Genomic DNA, 20,009 nt, shown 5'->3' on the forward strand with positions numbered 1-20,009 from the left:
TTCTGCTGGAGCCTATCCCAGCTGTCATGATAGGGCAAAGGCAGGGTGACACCCAGGACAAGTCGCTAGTTCATCACAGGGCCACATACAGACAAACATAGACAAACAACCATTCACACTCACATACACACCTACAGACAAATTAGAGTTTCCAATTCACCTCACACGCATGTTTTTGGACTGTGTGAAGAAGCCATGCAGACAGAGCCGGCCCAAGGCATAAGCGAAGTAAGCGACGGCTTAGGGCCCCAAGGCCACTAGGGGGCCCCCAAGACCATTCAAAAAAATAAAACTAAATTTTAATAAATGTTTTTTTCCATGTATAAATGATGATTTCTATATGATCAAAAATATATTATTGTACAATAACACACTTTCAACAGAGTGCAGCTGCTGATGTAGACCTAGTGATTCTTAATGCCTCTGTACCTCACTTTGTGCTTTATCACTTGGAATGTTGTGTAAATCAACCCCAGGACACTCTTGGATGTGCTACCCTTTGAGATTGAAAACCATATGTGGTACCCTGGACGTGATCCATGATGCATTCATTGAAATTATTCGTATTAAGTTTGGATTGGTATTACTTACGTTTCTGATTATTTTACCTTTGGAGATACAGCAACAGCATAATTTCAAACGTGTAATACATACATGTGTAAAAACATGGCCGTCAATAGGATGTAAACAACACTGCCAGAGCTGCATTGAACTCATTGTAGGTGTGTGAATGATCAACAATCAATACTGGCTGAAATAAAGGGCCCCAAAATCAAATTTTGCTTAGGGCCCCATGGAGGCTTGGGCCGGCCCTGCATGCAGACACAGGGAGAACATGCAAACTCCACACAGCAACCTTCTTGCTGTGAGGTGGCAGCGCTAACCACTGCACCACAGTGACCCTTCGGGACTAAGCCCCAGTGATAAGACCAGCTCTGGAACAGAGCAGGTCTATAGCAGGGCGAAAGACTCATTTGTTTCTTCTTCTTCTTCTTCTTCTTCTTCTTCTTCTTCTTCCGCCACGTGTTCAAACCACATTTTGAACCCCTTTTAATCCAAACCTAAACAATTTTTGCAAGCAGTTCAGAACTGGCGAAAAAATTTAACGGGATCAATCTGCTCAATAGTGCCCCTGACATACACAAAAACACTAAAATCGCCATAGTGCACTCTAGGAAGGTCGTAGAGACATGGGACAAAGACCCACAAATTTGTTCAATCCATTCCGAATTTACATAAATGCTGAGCTTTGACCTGCAACAAACCGGAAGTGAGCTATTTTCACCTGTTTGGAAAAAATTCAAAATGTAAGACTCTGAAACCGGAAGCGCTATGGCCTTGGAAATTTAGTATGACCTTTAAGATCTCAACCGTTTTCATTTTACGGCCCTTTAAAGTTGCCACCAAAAATTGCTCGACATCCCCCCGGAAAAACCATTAGAAAGACTCTAGCAAACACTAGGAAGGTCATAGAGACATGGGACAAAGACCCACATGTTCCTTGGATAGAGATCTACATTTCATGTGTTCTGACCTTTGACCTCTGAAAAGCCAGAAGTGAGCTATTTTCATTTGTTTGAAAAAAATCTAAAATCGCAAAACTCAAGAACCGTAAATGTTTGAGCTTTGAACCCTTATGTCAGGGGTCAGAAGGGGTCGGGAAGGGTCGGGAGGCGTCGGGAGGGGATGCATGGGTTGGCAAGATTCTGAAGGGGTCGGCAGGAGTCGGCAGGTGTCGGGGTCATCGGCGCGCGGTGCCCACAGCGGCTCAGTCCTGGTAATGCTGCTTGCAATTTTAATTTGTATATTATTTCATTATATATTATTTTATTTCATAGATGAGGCAGAAACAGTTTTGAATAACGTTAAAATTAAAATCCTCCTAAAAACATTTCAAAGAATTTGGCTTTGGCTTTTACTTGAGGTGATGACAAGCAGCAGGGAGGAGAGAGAGGTCAGAAGACAGAAAAAGGCAGAGGATTGGAGGGTTTAAATGGAGGAGTGTGATTGGCCAAGGTCTCTGTCGCGCTCTCTGACTTGCTGCTGTTCATCTGCACCAACAGCCATTTTACCACTTCCTGTCGGGGCTTCTTCTTCTGTTGCTGTTAAACCACCTGCTGCCTTCAGAACCTATTTGTCCTCCACTTCTCCTCAACCTCTGCTGGAATTCCTCGCCCATCACCATGTTTGGCTTCCTGATCTCTGCCCTGCGTCGAGTCCTACAGTGCCTCCTGGCTGCCATGCTGCTGATGCTGTACGCTCCACCAGAGGAAAACCAGCAGGAGAACAAAGTACACCGGGTCCAGGTGCGGCTGGCGGCGGCGGGAAGGTCCTACCTTGGTGCGCTGGCCGGGGAGCAGACGGTGCTGTGGCTGCAGGAGGTGAGAGGAAAGACCACATCAGCATATTAGAAAAAAAATTTAAAAAGAAATACAAGAACACAGCCGCGCAATGATGATTTAAAAAAAAAAAAAAGGCAACAATCAAAAGTGAAACGACTGTGTGATCACGTTCCAGATTCACCACGTCGACATACAAAATACAGAAAAAAAGACCCCCTCAAAAAAAGGAGAAGGAAATGCCCCAAAAATATACAACAACAACAACAACAACAACAACAACAACAACAAAAATAATAATAATAAAAATAATACTAATAAACAGAGTGACTGAAAGAGGTTATAGACTCAATACATGTCATCAAATACATGTTTAGAGCTTCAAAACATAATCTCTTTGTGATTGTTGCTGAAAGTTAAAATTGGTCACGAAGGATGTTAAAATTAATCTGTCAGGATTCAAATCTTATCCTCATATGATGGATTTTGTATATTAAAAAAAGCATGTAAAGCTACTTTTTAAATACCTATATTCAATTATTGACACTGTTTCATTAAGAGTTCTCTCTGTCAGTGTGTGTGTGTGTGTGTGTGTGTGTGTGTGTGGAGGGGTGGGGGGGTATCCAATTCTCTGTTCACACCAAGCAGGCTGTAAAATCAAATGAATTAATGAGTTAAATATCTTCTTTTCCCAAACAAGACAATTGTAGAGTTGTTATAGCATTTTTTTTTTACGTGTGTGTGTGTGTGTGTGTGTGTGTGTGTGTGTGTGTGTGTGTGTGTGTGACCTGTGCAGACCCTGTCTCCACTCCTGGACACCGGCATGAACGTCACTTTCCAGCAGGTGTCGCTGTGCTTCAAAGCGGCAGGATTCAAAGGTCAGTGTCCAGCCTCCATCAGCTGGCTGATTGGCAGGTGCAACCACATACGTCCTCATTCTGCTGTAGGTTCCAGGAGAACCAGTTTCCTCAGACCTTCATCCTGTCCTCTGCAGATGACCTTGAGGTCAGCGCTGTGGCCCCTCAGTATATGGTCCTGGTCCTGCAGGGTGTCCTCCTCGCCATCGCTCTCTACTGGCCGCTCTCTGTGGCCTTCCGCCTGGCCTCACCCTTCCTGTGGGCAGCCTGGAAGACGACCAAAGCCCTCCTGTCCATGTTGGCCTTCACCCTGGGCTTCAAGCGGTTCCCCTTCTCAGTTGGTAAGCTAAAGATCAAGCTGAAGAAGAATAAGAAGACGGAGGAGGAAGAACAACAGGGCAAATCGCAAGACGGAGAATGTGAGAAGAAGTCCTCTTCATTCTCAAAGTTGTTCAGAAGAAATAAAAACAAGCCCAAAGAAGCAGCGGAGTGACCTTCCAGAAGAACATCAACCGACCTCCTACAGCCAGGGAACATCCAGCTACAGGAAGACCTGCGGAGGAAGGAGAAGAAAATTATTATTTCCTGCGGCGCCCCTTGCATTAGCTATTTTTTGCTTTTTGCTTTCACTTACACGCACTAGTTACCTGCATGGTGTGAGAACAGACAGCTGAACAGAGGCATTCTCCCACACACACACACACACACACACACACACACACACACACACACGCACAGGAAACAAGGCTCTCTTTCGCTTCTCTCTCTCTCTCTCCCCAGTGTGTTTTTTTCTGTCTGTTTTTAAGAGAAGCTCAAACATACAATGTGTGCAGTTGGTTTAAGAGTTTTTGTTGCTTTTTTTTATCTTTATAAAATAAGATTAAAATGCAAAAGTTTACACTTGTGAGTTATATTTTTTTATTGTTTCATATTATATGTACATGAAAAAAAGCAGAAGTACTTCTGCAGGTTTTTCCCTCCAGGAATAATATAAATTAGCAATTCAAATTAAACTTAAATGAATGCTATATCTATTACTTCATATGAATTTACTTCTGCTCCAGCAGACTTAGACTTAGACTTTCTTTATTGTCATCGGGAAAAGAAACACGACAGTGATTCATTTCACAACCAAATGCCGTTGCTCAGTTCCACAAGTTTTGGAAATTCATTGATGGATGGACGGATGGATGGATGATTAAATGTTTGTGAATGACGTGGAAACTTGTTTCGCTCTCTGTCCAGCAGGGGGCGGATTTCTTTTCGCATGTCGCTCACCACCAACTAAAAAGTTTACCCACATCCTGTTTGACTGACTGACTGTATGATTGTCTGTCTCACCGCCTCTTTACCTGAACTTTACTTGAACTCCGGCTGAACTGAACCGGACTGCGGTTCGGTCCGACTGGCCGCCATGTGGAACCTCCTGCTTGCTGTGTGTGTGGCCGCCGTGCCGCTGTGCTCGGCGGTAGACGGAGGCTCGCAGAGCCGCTCGGGGCTCATCCAGCAGCTGGCGGAGCGGCTGGCGGAGCTGGCCGAGGAGGGACGCGGCTACCTGGGCAGGTTGGCCGGCGAGCAGACGGTGCTGTCGGTGCACAAGGTGAGAGGCGGGGGGCGGGGGTGTTCTGGACTGATCCGGTCTGGTCCGGTCCGGGGTCTAGGTGTGAACTCGGGGTGCGTGCGCTGATGATTCCTCCTGAAACCCCTTGTGAATGGAGGAAAAAATATTCACGGGTGTAAAAGAAAAGAAGGAAAATAAGCTTCACTTCCTATAGTTCAAAGTTCGTAGGTTCAAATCTCTTCACCTCATTCAGGCAACCGTGAGCCAGTGTGAGTCCATGTGATTGTGTTACTCGTGAGACGACGAAATAACAACAACAACAACAACAACAACAACAACAAAATAAAATAAAAACTGACCACCACCATGATGTTCAACTGGAGAAAATTTTGAGGCTAATGTTCAGTCTCAGAAACACCTCAACAAAACCTTCAACTTGACAAGGGTCTCAATGTGTCAGCTTCACACTGAGACACTCACAGTGTGAAACTGGAGAATGTTGCGCTATTGTTGTGTATCTGTTGACAGTATGTATGTTGGTGTAATCTTCCTTCACCAGGGCAGGAGGTGACCGAGGCAACAGACGACCAGGAGACTCATCCAGAGGGGGTTTTGGGGTGGGGTGGTCATGGAATATTCTATTGGCTCAGCTGCTAATACACACTTTTACATAAAATATGGCTTGAAGTGTTTTATCAATCAAGTTGTTGTTTTTTTCTTTTCTTTGAACAACAGTATGAATTAAAAGCAGACATTTTGTATCAACCCTACCCACTCCCCCCCCACACACACACCCTTCCCCCACCTACCAGGCTTTTTCTCAGGTTCTCACTGCTGTCGCAGGAAGTCTGGCCACAGCTCTCAACGTTGTGCTACAGTACGTGTCACAGTGCACGCAAGCCGCGGGCCTCCAACGTAAGTGGCCAGTCAGGCGTCTTGTTTCACCTTCCCCTTCTACCCACAGTTTGGAAGGTCACTGTCAATCTGGTTTGGGCCATCAGCAGTCATTTAAGGAGAAAAAAAAAGTTAAAAAAAACAAACAAAACAAAAACTGTACATGAACTGTAGTTTCCTTGTTATATTGATTAAATTTGATGTGAACACCTAAACATTTATGCAATACCCGTATTTGTACATGTATATCTGTGTGTTTTATTAATGTACATACGTTTGTGTGTATGCATACGTTTGTGTGTGTATATATGTATTTATCCATGCATATATATATTTGCATAGTTAGTATAGTATATCTATATTGTAATATATACATGTGTATCTGTATATTGCATATGCATATTGGAATGGAATCTCGTCTGCCTGCCTTCTTTTTTTCGCTCTCTGATTTCCCGGCCTTTTTATTTTTTACTCATAGTTGAGGGTAGATGATTAGTTGTGGAAGCCACAGATAATGTTCTTATTTTCCTCCTGTGCTTGGAGGCGGACATGTGGGAGGAGCTAGATGACTCACCTGGTGTCTGTGCTGCTGTGCTGTCCCACAGTGAGTTTCCCTCCGGACGTTGTCACAGCCCCGGGCCTGATCTTTGTGGTCCAGTGGGTCCTGGTGGCTCTGCTGGGCTACTCTCTGCTGTCGCTGACCTTCCGACTGCTCGCTGCTGCCCTGCATCGGGTCTTGTGGCTGCTGAAGGTGGGCGCGGCTCTGGCCTGCTTCGGAAACCTGCTGCGAGACCCCAACCTGAGTGTGGAGGCCCGGGCGGTCCAGATTGGCCTCCTCCTGCTGGTCTGCATCCTGTTCGGCGTGGGCGCCACCAGGGGGCCCGACGTGGCTGAGAAGACCCAGCAGCTGGAGAAGCAGCTGAGGAAGCTGCAGGAGCGGCTTGAGAATATCGAGGACTGGAAGATGACGGAGGCCAAACAGAGGAACTGAGAGGAAAGCTCTGTGGGATTTTTAGATGTATTTGCCCACAATGTGTTTGTGATAGAAAATAACAACAAAACCAAGACAGAAAATCAAAGGCTCAGTGTTCCTCATTGAAAAACTGGTCCTAATGTTCAACCTGCCAGCCTCGTCTCAGACCAGCAACAGCAATGGACCAGGACCAGTGGACATCTGGCTGTTCCTCAACTGATCCTCTGGCCTCTCCTCAACTGCTCCTCAGCTGTTCATCTTGGCTATTCCTCTTGCTGGTCTCTAACTGTTCTTTGGGCTGTCTCTCAGCTGTTCCTCTGGCTGTTCCTCCGCAGGGTTCGTTTACCTGGTCGTGAGTACGTTTCAAAGTTAGATGCAGTTCCGGCTGCGCCAAATCGTGACAGGGTTGTTTTTTGTTTTGTTTTGAGAATTGTGGGGGAAAAAAACTGTCAACTTTTCTCAACTTCTGTTTCCTAAAATATTGGACATTTCGAGAAACGTCTGTCATCTTTTTTGAAGGTTCATTGGCAGTTTAACAGTGAGTGAAGTTTCAACTCGTCAAAAATTAAAGAGGAAGACTTTGGCGACAAACTACGTAGGTTCCCTTTATTCATGCATTGATACATTAGTGCATATACAGTGACTGCAGAGTATAAAGTCGTATAAAATGAGAAGCCAGCACGACAGGAGGACCTGGAAGACTCTCCTGGTCCATTGAATAACTTCCACAGGACCGCTGTGATACATTCTAGCAACAATTAAAAAAAAAAAACTAGAGCAACTCCTCTCCAGACAGGCAAAAGAACAGTTTGACCAACATCTCTGACAAGTAAGTAAACAATTTAAAAAAAAATATATATATAAAAAAAAACGTTGACAGCATCTCATCATCTGTCCAAGTGATGATGAAGTAGCGCCACCTTCAGGCAGGGAGGCAGATGAAAAGGCACTTGCTGTCTGTCTGTTGATGTAACACAGAAGAAACTTTATTTCTGCAGTAAAAAAACAACACTATAATACACCAGTTGGCAGAGGAAGAAAAAAAAAAAACACGGCAGTGCGCCCTCTATAGGAGTGATTATGTGTTTACATGTTGATTTTTTTCTAAATGGCTAATGTGCATTAATGTAGAGTAACTATTCCCTGAAGCACTAACGGTCACTCCAAGCTCTGAGAGGAAAAACCCGCTGCTGCTGCTTCCTGCCCCGAGGCCGTTTGACAGATTGAGTTTTTGGTTGTTGTTTTTTTTTTGTTTTGCTTTCTGCAGCAGCGACTGGATGCAAGTTTCTGGGTAGGTGGGCGGGTGAAGACGACGCCACAAGAGTCACACCCGGCAAACCCATCGGTTCAAACTGCTAACCAGCACAAACCTCTGAGGAGGCGCAGAAGGCCCTGAAAAATGAACATAAAAAATATCAGAGGTAGCTGTTGTTTTCACACTCTTGAAAAGCTGAGTAGAAAAAGGTGCCTGGCACAACTGAAGGCCTGGGTGGTGTGACAGGTGGCAGGTAGTTCCTCTAACTTACACTCCTTTGTTTTTATCTTTGATAAAAAGTCAGTTTGACCACATTTTGAGCAGAAACTCATCTGATATGTGTGTTGCTAATTTTTTTTAAAAAGTAGTTAATCTTTGACGATGTCACAATACAACAAGGTGGCAAAGGGGTTAGTTTTGCGTTCCAGACAACAAGACAGTGAATGTTTGTTTGATGGGACAAAATTGGGCCAAATTGGTGTAATCTGAGCCTATATGACCACTTCAACAACTGGTTAAAAAGGTTAAGAAAGAAAAAAAAAGGAAAAACACTGACATTATTGACAAAATGTGTTTGGCTAACTTATTTCTTATTCATTTATTTATTTATTTGACCATATGTTTTTTCAATCAACCTCAACAACTCTGGGATTTCATTCAGTTTTTTTTTAATTGCTTTTGGAAAATTAGCAGAAGCTGAAGTCCATATTTGGGGTAAGTGAAGTAAAGCCTAGATAAATATCTAGAGTTAGTTTTTTTTGTTTTGTCTTGGGGTTTTTTTGTTGTCTTTACTCATGTATGTATATTAAGGGAAAAAGTTGTATTGCAAAAAGTAACTAGTAACTGGTTACTAGGTACGTCTCTCAATTGTAACAAGCAAAGAAATTAGTTACTTTTGAACAAAGTAACAAGTAACTATAGCTAGTTACTTTTTAAAAGCTGATCTGTTGATCCAGCGAAGGATCGACACAAAAAATATGAAACACAACAACACAACATGTAGGTGGGCGGTATGCACAAAGTTGCAGCCACAGGTACACAGAGACTATGAAAACACTTCAGCGTCGATCCAATTTGTCCCGTTTCATCTCTGTTCTCGATTCTCTCCACCTCTCTCCAGGTCAATTCTCGTTTTCTAAAACAAAAATCCTTAGTTTCTTCTTTAAATTGACAGAAATCTATTTGAGAGATCTGTGCAACTTTTGGCTCCATTTTGTTTCATTTTGTCGGATTTATTTGATAACTCACATGACTTCTGGGTGGTGTGAAAACAGTCAGGTTGGTTCTAGTGCACAGAGCCACCTGCTCTGGGTCTGGCGACATTTCCTCTTTAGAGTTAGCGTATCGTGTCTGATGAGGGTAAAAACAATTTTAACAGACAGGGCTCAATTAGTCAACCAATCAGGGAAACGTTATCAAACCTGCTGAGGCAATTTGTTTTTCAAATTTCCTGTGTGTACTTTTACACATTCCAACAGAGAGCGATAGTTCATTGTTACATCAAACCGATGGGTAGTGCTGAGATGGAGGCTGGCTCCCCCTAAAGGAAGTTGCTGGAGGTCTGAGCTCCGTCAATCTTGAAGGTGTAGGTGCCGTCTGCGGAAGGAGCAGGGGCTGGAGCCGGAGCCGCGGGATACAGCAGTGGATCGGCAGCAGATGGGGGGACTTTGGCTTGTTCACTGGTTGGTGGAGGGGCGGTGTACATGGCCGGAGCTGGGGCATAGCCCTGGATACACACACCAGCATTTGCATGTGAATTACTCATAGCTATGAGACTTGGGTGATATCCAAAATTTAATACCGCAATATTTTCCCAGCCAACTATCGCAATATTTGATGAATAGATAAATGATAAATAATATGCTATTCACCTCATTGCATATTTATTTGTACGGACAACTTCATAAAAATAAACATTTATACTTAGAAACAGGTACTCACGAAGTTAAATGGAAGAGTAGATACCTTTAAACTTACATAGAAAAAAAAATGCCTTAACACTAACAGAAAAGTAGGAACGTTTTACCTACTTTACTCTACTTTAATAAAATAGGAACTTATTCACAATAGAAAAAAAATTACCGTAAGTTATAATTACATTTAAAAATAAAAGAGAGAAATTGCAGCTTAAATAGAAAGAAAAAGTCAGAAGATGCCAGAACAACGGTTTCATAATTGATATTATGAAAAATTGTATATATGACGGCAAACATTGCGATACTTGATAATATGGAATATTGGCCCAAGCCACTCCATCCCTCTTTGGAATTCCTATATCAAGACAGACAAAAAAAACAAAAACATACCATTGGAGCTTCAGGCCCTGGTGGGTATGGGCCTGCTGGCGGACCATTCCACTGTGGAGGCTGAGCAGGAGGAACCATGGCAGGACCAGGCGGAGGGTAGACCGGATTCAGAGGAGGATAGACTGGGTTGAAGCCCTGCAGGTGTCAAGGGAGATAATGTTTCGTGAGAAATGCACAAATCGACGTTACGCAAAGGGGCAAAGTGCACAAGGACACTGACTGCAGCAGGTGGCGGGCCAGTCCACTGTCCGGGGCCAGCAACCCCTCCTGGGGGAGGTTGGACTCCAGGATTCTACATGGACGCACAGACCAGGACGCGCATAAAGACACCTTCATTCATTAACAACTTGCAACGTCAACAATGCGTACCATGTTTGGGTTGTAGCCCTGATGATAGACCTGCAAAAAGATAAGAATAAATTCTTTATATAAAGAATTCAGTTTGACAGCTGAATTGACTTTAAAGCGGATCATTAGTGCAGCAGCCTTACAGGTCCCGGCTGTCCAGGAGTTGCATATGGAGGACATGGGCCGGTGGGGCCAATGGCAGGAGGAGTGTGGACAACATGTGGGGTAGTCTGAGAGACACGGATGCAGTTTATTAGCCTCCCTGGAAAACAAGTGTGGAAATACCAAAGGTACACATCTGAAGAAATAAGCATCTAATGGTAAAAACCCTCAGGTTACGCAATCATACCAACATGGGGTATACATACTGAGATGTAACTATACCTCTCAGCATATACAGAAGGAAAATGAACCAGCAGTATATCGAGGCCAGAAAGATCTAACCCCAACATAATTTCCCCAACAAACTGGAGGACTAGCGTGCCCTCCTGTCTTTCCACCTGCAGCATGGTTGCATTGGTTGCTTTCTTCTTGAAGATCTTTTTCCGGCAGCAGCAGCAGATCCCGGCCGGGATGCCCAGCAGCAGGAGCAGAGCCAGGAGCGGGTTCCCGTCACTGTACTCATGTGCTTCTGCAAAACACCGGCAATGGGAACAGTCAATAAAGGTAACTAATTTTGCTCTAATTTTGACCAAAAGCGGTCGTAAAATTGTGGAATTGCATCCAGTTTAGTAGCCAACTGTAGTCAGCTTGCCAGAGGGTGTGCAGGTCTTGGTGGCATATGCTACACTCACACTCCAATCACTGCTCACCTCACGTACCGTCCGCACATCCAAGTATGGATGCATGTAACAAACCAGGAAACCAACATCTACGTTTCAGAAGCAGTGGGTGACGTCACCATGACCCTGCGCACCTCCATATACAGTTAGTAGTGTGACTGGGATGACTGGTTCAACAGTAAGTACACGCCTGGGTCTCGATCGAAGACTCTCAAATCAACTCTGAAAACCTACCAACCAGCTCCATCTTGGTGAAAGACACTACTCGGTTAGAGTAGTCTTTCAAAAAGTAGAGTCCCTCATCGGTATAGTTCACATGTTTGATCACGATGTTCGTGGAGGTGATCTCAAGTCGTCCCCAGCTGCTGACGTCCTGGGACGACGGTTGACCCCTGTACACCTGCATAAGATACAAGGGTCCCCTGTCAGTGAACCCGTCCATTCTTTTCTTCATGGCCCTGTAAAGGAATAACTTGACATCTCCGGTCTGTCCGTCCTTCTTCGCATTACTTCAAAAAACAACTCACCAGCGTGCGGTTCTCAGTGTTTCCGCTTAAAACCAGCGCGGCATCCTGGCTGCTGATGCCCTCCAGTGAGATGCGGAGATTCTCCCCTGCTACACATTTCACGTTGTTGGTTCTTGCTGTCATGGACAGAAAAGTTGTAGAGGATGGGAAACTTCTGCGTCAACCTGGCCAAGCCTTAAATGAGTCTCATTCAAAAATATTTTACATTTTCTACAAGCCATGCACGGCCAGCCATATCCAAAGCCCACCTTTATTCATAAACGTTTAGTTCGCCGGACTAATCAAGCTGGTTTCTTTTAAAATTGCGACACCACCAGCACATTGTCCTTTGAGCAGGGAGTGACTTTGTCTGCGAAGTGGGGTCAATAGGAACTAATCCAGTGTTCCTTTTACATGGACTCTGATGTGATCAGAAACAAAATTAGAGAACCTCCTCTGATCCGATCAGATCGGGCCAATTTAATCGTATCAGATCAAATTGGCCTGACGCAATTTGAAAAGGTTCAGTATTTAATATGTCTAGTTGTGGTCCGTGCTCACTAATGTGTGGAGCTCGTTGTGACTTTACATTGTTAACACAGGACGCTGAGAGGAGTTGGCATTTTAAATTACATTTGCACTTGCTACAAAGCCAACACTACTCCAATAAGAAAATCGAATATGCTGCAAGTTTGGAGCGTGTTCCTCCCAAAGTGGACAGCAGCGTGTCTACGGAGGTTCTCAGTTGCCCAGGTCGTCTTGAAGGTTAAGTTAACCCAACTGTACTAGTTTTGGTAAGTCGGTAAGACATTTCACCTCTCATCCAAAAAGCTTCTTCAATGTGAACCTATTGGAGGAGAGGTGAAGGGTCTTCAAGATCCCAAAAAATCTTGTCTTAACTTAAAACCTTAAAACAACAAATTGGACTCTTTGCAGACATGTTGCAGGTTTTTTGACAAAAAAAGGAAAAATGCTTAAGCTGACTTACCCACAACGGACACATCAATCATGGAGAGCTCTGTTCCTCGCCAGTCTTTCAGAACGTACCTTCCCTCATTTGCGTATATTACCTTTAAAGAAAAGAACACAAACATGAAGGGACGTTGCGGTTGGGCTGTAAAGATCATTTGGCTGCGTGATCAGCTGGTTTTTCATGGTCACATAGGTAAGGGGACAGATCGGTACTCTTGTCCACCCCTCCAAGGTCCATTGTATAAGATTTAAAAACGTATGTAAATACATGTTATCACTCACTTCTTCTGAGTAGCGGTTAATGTTGGAGCGTAAGATGTGAGAGATGTCTTGAAAGTGACATTACTGCTCGGCAAATGTTGGACATGTCCCTTTCAAACCAAACTTCCTGCTTTTCCAGGACATGTCCTGTTTTTACATCCTGCCCTTGAATCTTCTTTTTTATGAAAATGTCCTGTTTTTCATGGTTTTTCACGAAAGAAGTAACTGGACAGACTTGAATTAGAGAGCTATTAAATTATTTACAAGGTTTTTTTTTGCAACATTAAAAGTCTCAAAGAGATATTATTTTAGGCTTAATAATCCAGGATGAGAAACCTCTGAGAGGTCAATTTGAATTAGTGTCCTTATAAAGGAAATTACAATTTTCTACCCATACAGAGGAGGTATACTTACATATATTGAAATAAAAAGGCAACTTTGAGGAACCTTCAAGCATCATTTGAGACTTGGTCTCTCCAGGTTTTCGCAAATCAAAATATGGTTGCCCTAGCTTGCTTGGTAGAGTTACCTTCTCCAGGTACCAGCGTCGGTCATTTCCTGAGCCTGCCACCCTGCCAATATTCGCACTGTGAGACAGAAAGAGCTGGATAACTACCACTGAAAAAAAACAACAATCAAACACCAACGGTGGCAAAACTTCCAAACAGCATCAGTTCTGGACCTCAGACGGCCCTTGTGCCAGAGGGCCACTGGGTTGGCGAAGGAGGAGTCCTGGCTGAAGTCCAGTTGGTCGGCGTTCTTGGGCAGGTAGATCTTAAGCTGCCGGCCGTGGACCACGCGCTCCTGGTGGACACGGACCGAGTGGCAACCTGTGGAAGCAATCATCAGTCGGGTGAAATTAGTTACGTTGTTACCAAGCCGTTACTTAGAGAACTCTAGTCCAGCGGGGATGGAAGGAGGCCTTGCCTTTTTACGCCCTCTAGTGGCAGTTACCACTAAACGATTCAGAAAAATCAAAAATCATAATCAACGTATACATACATATACACATTTTTTTAGTCTGTGTGTCAAATTTGGTGAATTTTGGAGCATGTTGAGGGGGTTATAGTTCGGTTCATAAAGGTTTTAAGTGAATGATGAAAAAAAAGTAGAAGTAGGAACAAATTTTAGCGAATACAAGAGGGTCTTGGCCTCTGCAATGAGGGGCCCCATTCCAGAGCAGGTTCCTCTTGGTCTCGCTACCTGATTAGAAGATACAGCGTCACCTGGGACCGTCTTTGGTCCAGCAGCAACTCCAACCCAATGAAATTGAAAACCAGGGTGAGTACTTACCCAGGATGAGGGCAGCGGCTATGAGGACTCCAAGACTGTACATCATCTGCACCAAAGAAGTTCCAAGTTGAATCTGTAAAATGTTTCAAACTAGACCAACGACAAAGCCTTTGTACTGGTCCAGCAGAAGCAGAAGCAGAAGATCCAGTCAGACTTTTTTTTTTTTTTTTTTTTATCTCAATCATTAGTATCTATCTATCTATCTATCTATCCCGACCGATCTATCTGTCTACAACAGTCCAAAGACACAAAAAAAGCAGCTGACTGGCGACTCTACAATTGGGTGTAGTGTGATTGATAGATAGCGCGTACCCATATGTATATAAATATGGGTACGCGCTATCTATCACATATATATATGTGTATACATATACATATACATATATATGTGTGTATATATATATATATATGTGTGTGTATATATATATATATATATATACATATACATATACATATGTATATGTATATGTATATATATATGTATATATATATATATATATATATATATACATATGTATATATATATATATATACACACATATATATGTATATGTATATATATATATATACACACACATATATATATATACACACATATATATGTATATGTATATGTATACACATATATATGTATATATATACATATATATATGTATATACATATATATGCACACAAACACACCTTCACTGTGTCTTCAATTAACGCTTTGCAACCAGCCCATGTAATCAGTGACAGAGTTTTCAGAGAGTACAAACTCACTCTGCAGCTGTTCACCCTCAGCTGCTGACAGTCTATTCAGGGGAAGCTTAAACTTAACTTAGAAAGTTCTAATAATAACATCTTTAAAAAATAAAAATAAAAATACTTGTGAAAAGAGTTATAGAAAACAACATGTCTTGTGATCACCGTCGTCGTCATCACTATTATTTTCACGAAAGAACTCAAGTGTGTCTCAGTTCATGTCTCTGATCTACAAGCGGGAAATGAGACCCACGAGCTCTTCTGACGTCGGCTCCAGCCTCAGGATTTTCGACCGCACGCAAAGGCATCCTGTGTCCCTGCCGCTGAGGGGAGGGCAGGGGCGTGGTCATTTCCTTAGATCGGTAATCACCCAAAATGCGCTAAAATGTCACCCATAAAGGAAAGTGGAGCTGCCTTCGTCCACTGGTTTGTTTGATAAACACGTTTGTGTGTGTTTTGAGTTTTAAAACCGAAGCTGAAAATATTAAACGAAGTGAGCAACGTGTCCAGTTTATGTCGATGGGAACCCGAGAGAAGGCGTGGCCCGGGGAAAATGGGGGAGAGGAAAAATAATTAAACAAACAAACAAAAACAATCACATTCTTTGCGGTCCACGGTGGTCGAAGGTGGAGCAGGTCTACCTCGGCCATTGGCCCTGGTCGCAGTGTGAAAAAAATAAAGAGGACTGAAAGAAAGCCAGACAGAGAAAGATGGACAGCCGCAGAGAAGAGCGCCACCACTCGGCCAAACGTCCTCACTACAGCTTGAGCAACAATCTACACTTGGGTGGTTGGATAAATTTGCCGCGTGCGCGCGCGTCTGAGAGAGAGAGGCTCGCGTGCAACTGGTCGCCGGCAAACCTAAATCTTACGGATTTTTTTTCTTTCTTTAAAAACATAAAAAATAAAATTATTTAATTAGTGTTCCCGCTGACGTCATCAGCTCACCTTCACGTGCAGACCGTCCAGTTCGCTCCTGTTCGTGCCGTACCGGAGTTCCTCACACCGTCGGAGAGTCAGTGAGCGGCTGCTGCTCCTGCTGCTGCTTCGACCCACGGCAAGGCAGGCAGGCGCCCCACCCCCACCCACACACACACACACACACACACACACACACACACACACATAAAGAGGGAGGGGGGATATGATGCCTTCAAGTGACTGTAGGACATATCTTTTGTGAGGAGGTGGGCAGATGAATTGAAGGTTTCAAGTTAACTATTACAGCTCTTAAAGACATTTGAAATGAATTGAATTGAATTGAATTGCCTCTTGGCCTCAGTGTAATACCAGGTCTAGGTATGGGGCGCCGTTTGTAAAGTTTCTCATGCTTAAAATAACAGCAACATCTTGTCACATTTAGCTTCAAATAGTGTTTTTAAGAAGTTGTGTGCAATTTTGAAAGTCACTTTTTAGCACATTCAACACTTTAAATCTAAATGTTAAATCTAAATGTTAAATCTAAATGTTAAATATGAATATAAATGTTGAATATAAGTGTTGAATATAAATGTTAAATATAAATCTAAATGCTAAATCTAAATGTTACACCTAAATGTTTCGGGTGAAACTAAATATTTAGCTAATATGCAAATTTAAGCTCCCGGCAACCGGAAGTACCACAATAAAAGCTTGACAATATTGAACTCTGTTTGTAGTGTCAAATAACGAATAAACAACTATCTTTTCTGGAGAAACTACCTCTTGGACATAGATTACGGTGATTATAAGTACCCAAAATGACAAACCCGTTTGGAGATACTATATTTTACAAGTACCTTGAGTGTTTAGTGTCACTGTAGTTTTGACTTACGACCTGTAGCCCCTACAACCAGCCGCAAGGGTAGGGTTGCCACCCGTCCCGTTTTTCCCAGAATTGTTCTCTTTTTTCACCACCTTTCCTGGGGAAAAGGGAAAATCTCTCCCGGGACATAATTTGTTCCGTTTTTTAGGGAAAATGACAAAACCTCAACATCGTCGAGCTTGTATTGTGGTACTTCTGGTTGCCGGCAGCTTGAATTTTCATATTAGCTAAATGTTTAGTTTCACCCGAAACATTTAGGTGTAACATTTATATTTAACATTTATATTTAGAATTTAGATTTAAAGTGTTAAATGTGCTAAAAAAGTGACTTTCAAAAATGCACACAACTTTTTAAAAACACTATTTGAAGCTAAATGTGACAAAATGTTGCTGTTATTTTAAGCATGAGAAACTTTACAAATGGCCCCATATTTAGAATGGTTTTCGTATTCAGGATTGTTGCAAAAAATTCATTTCTCAAAGTGTCTGTGAATGTTGTTGCTGGATATTGATTTTGACGGATTTCGTTTGGACCCTCCGAGGCTGCAGGATTGTTGAGATTTCAAATCTTGCGACACACAAATGGACACTTAAAACACTAAAACACACGAAAGACAAAGGGAAATCTTTTCAATTCTGACATTTAGTATTGGGGCGACACGGTGGCGCAGTGGTTAGCGCTGCCGCCTCACAGCAAGAAGGTCGTGGGTTCTGATATAAACGTGATCTATCATTGATTTGCATTGAGCCTCAAAACTGATTGAGACTTCGGACCGGAGAACATAAGCGGCCCCGTTGCCAAGCCCCTCCCCTAACACGCTGCCACCCAAACCTTGGTTAGCAACCGTGCGCGAGCAGGAGTGGCTGGTTCCTCTGGTTTCTGACAAAAGAAGAAAATGATTCCGGCTTCCAGCACGTTCACCTCATGAAAAACACGCAACCTTTAAGTTTGCGGTGACTCACACTCTCCTGAAAAGGGCAACAACATCTTTGCAGCTCACGAGTTGTCTTTTTTCAGTACTCATGCAACTGATGTTGACAAGTACACTGTAGTATAATGTACAGTACATTGTAGTATAATGAGGGAACTTTCCAGCATCTCCTGTTTCCGTCTGCAACCACAAAAAAAAACCTACAATACTCTGCTGCTTTTTTGGCAAGAAGAAGAAAGTAAACAAACACTGGGCATAACACAAAGGTTCAGTAAACATGAGCCGGCCGCAGGAAGTTGTGTGGAGGATAGTGGGTAGCGTAGTTCAGTAGCTGCTCCTCCCCAATGTGAAGATTCAAAAATCTAAAAACCAAAACGACTCAACGACTGCAGTGCGTCCTCTACAGTATACGGGTGATTATGCATTGCATTTTTGTTTGTTTGTTTTGTTTTTCTATGTGTATTTAAACTAAACCAACTTTAAAGACTTTAAAAGTTCAGTTGAACCTCATTCTGACCAGAGACCGTGACGACTTGTGTGCACTGGAGGTCCACATTTTGATGTTTATAGTCCTACATTAGTGTTAGTGTTTTGTTTTTGGCACTGACCACAAACAGAAAGAGCAGCAGCTGAAAAAAAAAAAAATCAGTGAACGGCAATCGTCATCAGAAGTGAACACACTTTTTCTCAGTTAAAAATTTGTGATCAGATAAATTATCAAATCTGGCTGATCCTGGTGCGAGTAAAAACTAATGAGATAAATACTTGACAACTGGTCAGCAGTGTAATTTTTCCTGGCAATCCCCAACCTTGTTCTCTGGAAGGGTGCGACTGGAACTTGAACTTATTAAAAAAAAAAACACAACAAGTCATAGCCTGTGAAAACGCAAAACAGCACTCAAATTACCGTTACCCTTCACAGGTTTCAGTTTTCAGTATTCAATTGCTTCCTGTACAGTCACCCCTGGAGAATTTTGTCTCCCATCTATCGCGAGTGAGCAGGCGCCGTGGGAGGAGTTTCATGAGGAGGCGGCTGCAGCTCCTTCCTGAAGAGTGAATATGTCACATGTAAAGAACATCTTTTATCTCATCTTTTTGTTTTGCTTTTTAACCCGTTTGCTCATCATATCATTTTGCAATTTTCACCAGTGATGCAAACTCAGAGGAACCACATTAACTTTGCCTGTTAACCAGGGCTTTGTGAGCCGCAGAGGAAAACGTCTTCACCTTACCTCTTTACCTGCACTCTCGCTTCTTTCTCCTGCATTTCTTCCACAGGCAGCAGCAGCAGATGCCAGTCAGGATGGCCAGCAGCACCAGCAGAGCCAGAAACTGGTCCCTGCCACATACCCCCAGAGTTTCTGCAGGGACGCAATATTCAAGCCAATGTTACTTTTTTTGCATTCAGATGTCTATAAAAAAAAAAAAAAAAAAAGGATTGACTGATTTCAAATTGACCAATTGCCACAACTCCCTGTAGACACATGAGTAGTTCATGTCCCTTTATTTATCTGTGGCTGTTATTCTTCCTCCTTTAAAACTCATGAAATACACACTCCAAGTGAAATGTACGTCAGGCCACCCTTTGAATTGCCATTCAGAGAGTTATTTTCAAGGGGAAATGCGCAGCGCGAACTACATTGTTGTGTAGGTACCTGCTGGGTGGAGTGATTTTAAATGTGCATGTCTAGTGCAACTACTCTCCCATCATCAGAGCAACACATTTTTTGAGGAGGCCAGAAGACCCTCATCCTGTTATATATTTGAAGGAATAAGGTTTTCATTCATGTAGCAGCTCTTTACCTTTGACGCTCAGGTGTCTTCAATGTCCGTCCGTCATACCAGCACCACTACATCGTTCATAAATTGATCAGACGTGGGTTCCATTTAACTCGTTTATTTTCCTTCTTGAGTTTTTGATTTGAGGCAACAAAGACAAGATGAGGTCAAAAGAATTTTTGGGCTCCCCAACCACTACGGCTTGACCCGCTTTCAATCAAACAAACATTTTGGCCATTTTTTTTTTCTCGACCTAAAATAGCTGCGGGTCACCTTTCAAAATAAAATACTTCCTTTCCAGCTTATAATTAAATAAAATGAAAGATAAATCATGAAATGGTTCTCTAAAGCAAATTATTAATAAAATTATTTACATACTGAAATAAAATGAACATTTAGGCACCTA

General features: G+C 42.8%; 4 protein-coding genes and 2 long non-coding RNA genes across 6 annotated transcripts in view; 3 read left to right on the forward strand and 3 right to left on the reverse strand.

The window, feature by feature from the left end:
- Positions 1–12,684, reverse strand: part of ddt (D-dopachrome tautomerase) — a 76,398-nt gene extending 63,714 nt beyond the window's left edge. Inside the window, exon 1 of the mRNA XM_076048834.1 lies at positions 12,669–12,684. The gene's annotated coding sequence lies outside the window, so the exon portion shown is untranslated. The remainder of the gene's footprint in view (positions 1–12,668) is intronic.
- Positions 1–20,009, reverse strand: part of LOC142903286 (uncharacterized) — a 153,891-nt gene that overhangs the window by 91,719 nt on the left and 42,163 nt on the right. The window lies entirely within an intron of this gene.
- On the forward strand, positions 2,039–4,094 carry LOC142903271 (uncharacterized). The gene is made up of 3 exons (XM_076048824.1): positions 2,039–2,381; positions 3,136–3,217; positions 3,334–4,094. The coding sequence occupies exons 1-3, from the start codon at positions 2,184–2,186 to the stop codon at positions 3,687–3,689; spliced, it is 636 nt and encodes a 211-aa protein (XP_075904939.1). The 5' UTR covers positions 2,039–2,183; the 3' UTR covers positions 3,690–4,094.
- Positions 4,439–7,382, forward strand: tmem109 (transmembrane protein 109). The gene is made up of 3 exons (XM_076048823.1): positions 4,439–4,796; positions 5,570–5,672; positions 6,257–7,382. Exons 1-3 carry the CDS (start codon positions 4,611–4,613, stop codon positions 6,640–6,642), a joined length of 675 nt encoding a protein of 224 aa, XP_075904938.1. The 5' UTR covers positions 4,439–4,610; the 3' UTR covers positions 6,643–7,382.
- Positions 7,214–16,176, reverse strand: LOC142903261 (uncharacterized). The gene is made up of 13 exons (XM_076048809.1): positions 16,037–16,176; positions 14,348–14,462; positions 13,737–13,884; positions 13,584–13,641; positions 12,810–12,891; positions 11,843–11,958; positions 11,550–11,715; positions 11,034–11,164; positions 10,677–10,763; positions 10,555–10,584; positions 10,406–10,477; positions 10,186–10,320; positions 7,214–9,605 (listed from the first exon to the last, which is right to left on the reverse strand). Exons 2-13 carry the CDS (start codon positions 14,391–14,393, stop codon positions 9,420–9,422), a joined length of 1,257 nt encoding a protein of 418 aa, XP_075904924.1. The 5' UTR covers positions 14,394–14,462; positions 16,037–16,176; the 3' UTR covers positions 7,214–9,419.
- Positions 17,823–19,593, forward strand: LOC142903289 (uncharacterized). The gene is made up of 3 exons (XR_012929221.1): positions 17,823–18,237; positions 18,783–18,892; positions 19,103–19,593. It is a non-coding gene; the product is annotated as an uncharacterized LOC142903289 (long non-coding RNA).

This window comes from Nelusetta ayraudi, unplaced genomic scaffold (genome assembly GCF_046127955.1).
Source record: "Nelusetta ayraudi isolate G7.1 ecotype Tasmania unplaced genomic scaffold, CSIRO-AGI_Nayr_v1 ptg000109l, whole genome shotgun sequence".
Classification (NCBI taxonomy): Eukaryota; Metazoa; Chordata; class Actinopteri; order Tetraodontiformes; family Monacanthidae; genus Nelusetta; species Nelusetta ayraudi.

Coding starts and splice junctions, on each gene's coding strand:
- LOC142903271 (XM_076048824.1), top strand. CDS start 2,184: ATGTTTGGCTTCCTGATCTCTGCCCTGCGTCGAGTCCTACAGTGCCTC. Junction 2,382..3,135: donor CGGTGCTGTGGCTGCAGGAG/GTGAGAGGAAAG, acceptor TGACCTGTGCAG/ACCCTGTCTCCACTCCTGGA. Junction 3,218..3,333: donor CAAAGCGGCAGGATTCAAAG/GTCAGTGTCCAG, acceptor TGTCCTCTGCAG/ATGACCTTGAGGTCAGCGCT.
- tmem109 (XM_076048823.1), top strand. CDS start 4,611: ATGTGGAACCTCCTGCTTGCTGTGTGTGTGGCCGCCGTGCCGCTGTGC. Junction 4,797..5,569: donor CGGTGCTGTCGGTGCACAAG/GTGAGAGGCGGG, acceptor CCCACCTACCAG/GCTTTTTCTCAGGTTCTCAC. Junction 5,673..6,256: donor GCAAGCCGCGGGCCTCCAAC/GTAAGTGGCCAG, acceptor GCTGTCCCACAG/TGAGTTTCCCTCCGGACGTT.
- LOC142903261 (XM_076048809.1), bottom strand. CDS start 14,393: ATGATGTACAGTCTTGGAGTCCTCATAGCCGCTGCCCTCATCCTGG. Junction 13,885..14,347: donor AGCCGCTGCCCTCATCCTGG/GTAAGTACTCAC, acceptor TTGCTTCCACAG/GTTGCCACTCGGTCCGTGTC. Junction 13,642..13,736: donor TGGCACAAGGGCCGTCTGAG/GTCCAGAACTGA, acceptor TCTGTCTCACAG/TGCGAATATTGGCAGGGTGG.